Source organism: Nannospalax galili, unplaced genomic scaffold (genome assembly GCF_000622305.1).
Source record: "Nannospalax galili isolate Female #2095 unplaced genomic scaffold, S.galili_v1.0 scaffold936, whole genome shotgun sequence".
NCBI classification, from domain to species: domain Eukaryota; kingdom Metazoa; phylum Chordata; class Mammalia; order Rodentia; family Spalacidae; genus Nannospalax; species Nannospalax galili.
In genome coordinates this window covers 591,716-599,008 of record NW_008337142.1, presented here as the reverse complement: position 1 = coordinate 599,008, position 7,293 = coordinate 591,716, and the positions used below count along the sequence as shown (strand labels likewise).

At 44.2% G+C, this 7,293-nt stretch overlaps 1 protein-coding gene across 1 annotated transcript; it reads right to left on the bottom strand.

The window, feature by feature from the left end:
• Positions 1–846: 846 nt before the first annotated feature.
• Positions 847–5,395, bottom strand: LOC103733335 (macrophage-expressed gene 1 protein-like). Its single transcript, XM_008832156.3, has 2 exons — positions 5,373–5,395; positions 847–5,099 (listed from the first exon to the last, which is right to left on the bottom strand). The coding sequence occupies exon 2, from the start codon at positions 5,047–5,049 to the stop codon at positions 2,905–2,907; it is 2,145 nt and encodes a 714-aa protein (XP_008830378.1). The 5' UTR covers positions 5,050–5,099; positions 5,373–5,395; the 3' UTR covers positions 847–2,904.
• Between the last annotated feature and the right edge of the window lie 1,898 nt (positions 5,396–7,293).

Sequence of the window (7,293 nt, the reverse complement as noted above, 5' to 3'; positions counted from 1 at the left end):
GGGGTTTGTGGGAGGGGGCTGCTGACTGTCCAGATGTAAGGTGTTTTGTGTGTCACTGCTATGCTTTGAAGTTCTTGGTGTTGCTCTATGAGAGGACATCGCCCCCTGGTGCTCATGAGGTGTATGTGCAGAACAATAAATTGCAAATGAACAACCACAAATTGTCATCACTCTTGACCTTCTGCTTTTGTAGATGGGTGCACCTACCTGACTACCATCTGGGTTACTTCCTCTAGTCTGTAAGCAACCTCAAACCATTCCACTAGATAAGGGGAATTACCTTTTCTTTATTTATTGAAAATTTCTTTTTTCTACCCACATGTTTGACCTGACTCTGTGTTCCCCAAAAGAGACAGACCACAAAGCAAGAGAAATGGTAAGATGTGAACTTGATGGGGAAAGTTCAGCTTTCAAACCATGAACATTGGTGTGTGTGTGGAGGGGGTGGTTGGATGGTGTCTGTTTCTGTATGCACCTATGTATATGCACACATAAGCATATGTATGTATGTATGTGCCAGTATGCTGATCTTCACACAAACAGAGGCCAGAGGTTGACAGCAGGTTTCTTTCTCTCCTGCCATTCGCTCTACTTTTTGAAACAGTTCTCTCACTAGACCCAAAGCTCACCATTTAAGCTAGGCTGGTTGGCCAAAACCTCCCAAGAATCCCCCTGTCTCCATTCCCCCAATGCAGGGGTTACAGGTGCATGCCACCATGACCAGGTGTTTCATGGATGTTGGGACTCCAACTCAGATTCTCAGACTCACGCAGCAAGCACTTACCCAGTCAGCCATTTCCCCAGCCATGAGTACTGGCTTAAAAGTCCCTTCACTTAGTGGATGTTTTAATCATTTGAAAGCAGTTTTGTCTTCAAATAAATGTTTATTTTTGAGCATTCCAACACTGACGAGAACACAGTAAGAAGGAAACACAGGGCCTCCTTTGTCACAAAGCTGTCTCCATCTCTGATATCCCACAGGGTGTGGCCTTCTCAGAAGCCAGCCTTGTTTTCCCACAGACCCCAGTCTTAGGAAGTCAGAATCCAGCAGAATCCAGGAGCCCCACTCTGGGATGAGGCTCATGATTTTGCGAAGTGACTTGAATGTGAACTGGAAACCCCACATTCTGATTTCATACAGATGAACACTGGGACGGAATACTGCCGGGCACATGTTAGTAAAACTACGTGTGTGTGAAGAAATTTTATTTCAATGGGAATTTATAGAGGGAAGTCAGTACTAGAAGAACAGTGATTAGCTTGCTTTTTACAGAACACAGAGCACCCAGAGATTAAGAACACTTTAATGCCAAAGAGGAAACATTTGTTGAAAAGTTTCTAGAATCAGTCTCCTTGGATGGGCTGTTGGGAGGGCAGAGTTCAAATGCTACTATTCGCTCCTCCATATCTCAGCTGGGAATGAATGAGTGAATCTCCTTCTCGAATTCCAAGAGACAGAGACACTTGGAGCTCTTCAGGGACCTACTATGTGCAAAAGCCCTTCACTAAACATTAACAAGAAGAGAACACATCCTTCATAGAAGATGACTCACTGGGGACATGTGCTGTGGGGAATAGATACATGATTTCTAAAAAGCTGTAGAGACATTTTGATGTTCTGAGGAAATTTACAATTAAATCAGATATTAAAATTGTGTAAGACTAACTGTTGCCAGGTATCAATTATGCATCCTGCCAGACAGTCCATGGAAGTCATCCCGGAACTGACATAAATGTTACATGTGGTTCTGGAAGTCTTTTTCAGTCCAGTTAAAGGCATTTATCACATCAGCCCCCAAACTAAAGAGATGGGAGATGATGCTCGTACATGGTCTTGATTTACAAAAGAAATGATACTTAGATATGGAACTATTTTGACTTCTTCCATTTTTTTCTTCTAGGAAAATACTGGCTTGTTGGAATGTATGCATGTGTGTGTGTGCACGTGCACACGGGTCCTCACAGCCTTGTGCTGGGAACATAGGAAGGACAAGGGCTATTCATGGAAGAGGAAGGGGTTATATTTTTGAAACATGAACATGAAGCCACAATACTTGGTCTAGCCAAACCATAGCTCCTTTCAACTTCCCATTTATAACCTCAGAGGAAGAAATCTATTAGACAGCACTAAGAATTTGAAGATTCCCAGAACACTAGAGTCCTCTGGAGCTTTTATCTTCCTTAATTTATTGCTTGTTTCCCAACCATACCTTCATCTGTGACCCCTCAGAAGAAATCATAAATGACAACATTTTCTGAGGGGCTTTTAACACTATTCAGAAGTTCAAGCCTAGCCTGGACTAAGTAAATCCTAACTACGGGGCACTTGGAGCAAGTAGAATTTGAATAAACCCAGTCTTTCCTTTCACATGCCTATGAGATGACTCAGGGAAGATAACAGGAGACCTCAGTGCTAAAAAGCCCTGACCAAGTAGAACTCTCTGTGGCCTTTCAAAATTATGTCTGCTTCCAGGACCATGAAACCCTGAGAGTTTAAAAAACAAGATAGGATAAAGGGATGTTTAAGGCACAAACCCTTTCAACTCATAAGCTGGAAACCCTTGTAAATTCAGACTAAATGCACAGCTTTCAAATCCAGTCTCTATGTGTCCTCCCTCTCTCACATACATGCATTCAGATGCAGATGACTGAGAATGGATTATGGCTTAGTCCCACTATGACTTTTGCTGAATGAAGCATACTCCCCCCTCGCCAACCTGGTTCAAAGAGTTCCTTTAGTTTCCTAGTGTGGAGACCTAAAGGAGATGTCCTGACACCGTAATAATACCTGCTTTTGTGGCAATTGTAACTTCAGTACTTGGGAAAGCAGAAGTAGAGAACAGAGGAGTGAAAGGAGCTTGAGGCTGTGGCAGGAAATGGCAGCAATGTTTTCTTTGGAGGGAATTAAGCTGGGCTTGGATCCTGCTGTCCATTAGGGGTGGCTGCATCTGTTGCAGAGCTTTCAGTCAAACTCTCTGTCTCCTCAATTACCTGGTACCCCTTCTTCCTGTACTTCTGGTTACCATAGATGGCCAGGGCAATGACAGCTGCCAGTGCCGTGGTGACCCCCAGTGTGATTCCTGCAGCTTCCCCTCCTGACAGACCACTGCTGTCCCCGTGGATTACTGTCATAGCTCTGCGCAGCTCCAGGGGCTCTCCCAGCTTCCACTGGTGGGTCTGGGGGTCCTTAATCCAGGATCTGGCCGTCTCACTACTGGTCACTATGACAGTGTTGGTGACAACCTGGCTCATGAGGGGTGGTCGGCTGTAAGGTGGGAGCCTAACAGGGTGCAGGGACCCTTTTGTAAAGATTCCAGCCTTCACACAGTAGGACACTTGGCATCCATCACTGATGAGGGCTAGCTGTTGGCTGAAGCCCCCAGGACACTTTTTCAAAGATGGTGTTCCTAGGTCCCTGGCTGTGGTAGAATTCACCAAGGGGTTTCCCACTTTGCAGCTGAAGAACCCACCGAAGGGGACTGAAAACTTGTACCCTACATCATAATCCAGAGAAACACATACCTTGAGACTCTCAAACAGGCTCAGTGGAATGTAGCTGGTGGGACACGACTGTGCATTTGTCATGGGGTTGATGTTCTTGGAACTGAAAAGTCCTCCAAAAAGAAATCCCGAGTTTTCAGGTACTTGACCACTGGCCGCACACCAGAAACTCCTAAATTCAGCCCTGGCCACTCGGAACACATCTTCACACACTGTTTTGCAGAAGATTTTGAGGGTACACTTCTTTTTACATTCCAGGTGATTGTAACCCTCCTCATGGATCTGAGACAGCAAATGGACAGGGGAGTAGCCAGAGGGGCAGGAGAAAGCACCAGTGAGTGGGTTCTTCTGCTCCAAGTTTGGGCAGAGGGCATTCCCTGACAGTTCAATGCACTCCTGATAAACTCCACCAAAGGTGTAGTTGGTTACTTTCCCATCGCATGAGCCATCATCATCTGTATTGGCTTGAAAATTGTAGTTGGGGGAGTTGACATTTGTGCAGCCTGGGTGGGTGTTAAAGAAGTAATAGCGTTTTACAGCACTCTCCACTGTCTTAGACAGCTTCTTGACCATGGGGCCTGGCAAACCAGGCAGATTGTCAGGCTTGATGAAGAAATGGAGGGGCAAGCCTGCACGGTCTACTGCCACCAGGTGGTTGGTGATGCCCTTCTGCCAGGTTTCTAAGGTGATGCCTGGGTAGAATGGAACCCCTCCAATGCTCTGCACCCTGGAGTTGGTTCGGTTATCAAGATAGCTCTTGGTCAATGAATTCTGGGAGGAATAGTTTGTCTCAAATTTAAAGTTCACGATATTCAAGAAGGTAACCCCAGCAGAGGCAGTCACAGTGCTGTGGCTGTTATCATTGTTCTGGAGGAAGGAGGACCTTATGTGATCCTCCTGAACCAGCACAGCTCCCGCATCCATGCTGGTGATCACATGTGTGCCATAGTTGAGGACCAAGAGTTCTGCCAGGTAGGTGGCCATCTTTGTCTGGTTTTTCTCTAAATGATCACAGATGTTCATGAGCTCCTTCTTAAACCCCAAGCTGAATTCTGAGATTGGGCTGTTTTTCACTGTGTAAACTACATTTCTTACTTGAACCCTGGTAGTTACAGCTTGGTCCTTTACTTGAAGCGTCTTCATCCTTTGGAACTCAGCTGAGAACTTTCCATTGACTTTGGAGAAAAGGGAAAGCTCTGTGTTGATAGAAAATGAGGTGGTGCTCTGGTAGTTATCCCAGGAGTCCAGGATTTCTGAGTTCATATCCAGGTTGCTCTCCTTCTGGGCAATGGTGAAGACTTCATCAGGGATGATGTACTGTCCATCCTCTGTGGTCTTACAGTTGGCGTACGTCAGCTCCATCACTCGTCCCATGTCTATATTTCGAAGATTATCCCAGCCACCTCCAGGCAGCACTTCTAAGACAGGTAGATTTAAGGCATCCTTGCACTTTTGAAATCCAGCCTCACTCTTCTCTCCCAGAAGCTTATCTCTTTCAGCACATGCTACCACTGTCCAGAGGAGGACTGCAGCCTGGAAGCTGTTCATAGTGTAGACAGTCCTAGTCACACACCAGCCCCAAGCTTCCACCAGCAAGCCTGAGGCAAACAGAAAAATGGGAAAGAAAGCAGTTGCTGAAATAGAAATTTCTACACTTCTCCTAAAACTACCAGTTCCTCTTTATGCTGTTCTGATTTCAAATAAGGAAATGAAAGTTTTATGGACTATTAAAGACCATTAGAACCTACTAACAATTATTCTATACTGGGTATGCAAACACATACTCTTTACAGTTCACTCTCCTGTGTTCTCTACCCCGCATTTCCTCTGCAGTGGTGAGGGTCCAGTAAAAGTGTAGGTCCAGACCTTACCTCTTCTCTATCAGGAGAATTCTCTTCCAGCTTTTGTTCACTTGTTTTGACTTATTTCAAAATTTGCCTGACTGCTCTTTTGTGGGATTACATTGCTAGTTTCTTTCTACTGAAAGGGCAGAGGTTAGTAGCAATCTTGTCCTTATTGACATACTCTGCTTCCAAACACATGCAATTCTGTGTCAAGGACAAATCTTAGATAGCCCATTGGCACAGGAGGGTGGAGGCTGTCCCCTGAGAAGAAAAGAGTGAAAAAATCTCAGATACGTGTTTTGTGAGGTCTCATTGTTACAAGCCCTCATGGTCCTGGTTTGGAGACTATCTGGAGCTGAGCTGAGGGGTCTGGAAGAGATTTCTGTTCGCAGAAGAGGCAGGGGAACCTCAGTCTGAATTGTCCTAAGCATTCTGTACGAGGGTGAGGGCCCCCACTCTGGGCTGTTGGTTCCTTTCAGACAAAAGCAGCACTATAAATCACGATTTGTGAAAAAACAAAATAGCCAGGAAGTATATGTGTATTTGTCTATCTTCTCCATGTGTGTAATTTTTAATGAGGATAACTTTTTTCTTACCTTTAGCTTTGTCATACCGTTATTAAGTGTATGTAGTCAGCCTAGATACATGTAAAGAACGTTGTTGCTTATGATTCAAATTAAAAATGTTAAATTCATTTTTTGTATCATTAGGAGAACATAGTTTTATGAGTTTCTTATTATTTTTATTTTATGTGTTTGAGTGCACTGCCTGAATGTATGTAAGTACACCCATGTCATGCAATGCCTGCAGTGGTCAGAAGAGGTCATCTAATTCCCCACAACTGGAGTTGGATGGTTGTTAGCCACCATATGGGTGCTGGGAATCGAACCTGGGTCTTCTTTAAGAACAGTAAGTGCTGTTAACTGCTGAGCCATCTTTCCAGTTTTATGAGTTTTGTTTTCTCTTTCTTTACTCTTTTTGTGTGTGGGGTGGGGTGGGGTATGATGTTAGGTTCTTTAGACCTATAACTTAGATGTTTTCTGGATCAATGATAAAATACCAGAATTAATGGAAGCCCCACTATATTGGTTAGTTGGAATAAGCAAATTATGTCTTTGTACATTTACTGGCAGCTAGGGAATCTATAGCAGTTAATGATGCTTCATATTACACCACAATGGCTCCCAAAGTCATGCGATGACCAACATGCAAAGTCAAGACTAAAAGTCACATTTTAACTCACAGGTTAAAGTTATCACCTGTATGCAGTTGAGAAGTACTTGTAGAAGGCCTGTTGCTGATCTTCACAGACTGAGTTTCATTGATCACTATTCAAACCCTAATAGTGTTCCTTAAATCCAGAAATGTCTTACTGCAGGTCTCTTGATACCACAGTACCATGCTTAAGGAAACTGACTTCTACCAGCCTCCAAAGTGGAATGAGTTTGTGAACAGTCTAAGCTATCCTTAGCTAAAAACCAGCTACTGCAAAGAATGTCATGGTTAATTCATAATTAGATAGTTATATGTTTATACCTTAAGAGAGGGAGACCAGAATTAGAAAAATGAGAGTTTAACACCCTTGAGTACTTGCGATAATTCAATATCTGCACTCCTCAAACTGCTTCACTTGTGCTCTTGGAGACATGTTGACAATTCCTTAGTCCTTGTTTTCTTTTCTAGACCCTGTTGAGGGTCGTGGAGGTGGCTCTGTGGGTAAAATGCTTGTTGTGCAAGTGTGAGCCCCTGAGTTTGGATCCTTAGAACCACCTAAGGTGAACATAGCATGCCCGTGGCCCAGCACTGGAGGATTCTGGGAGCTGCTGGCCAGTGAGTCTAGCCAGAAGGGCGAGAGTCAGGTTCAGCTACATATCCAGCCTCAAAAAACTAAAGAGAAGTGCTTCAGTAAAGACATCATAATGTCAACCTTTGACTTTCACTTGTGCCT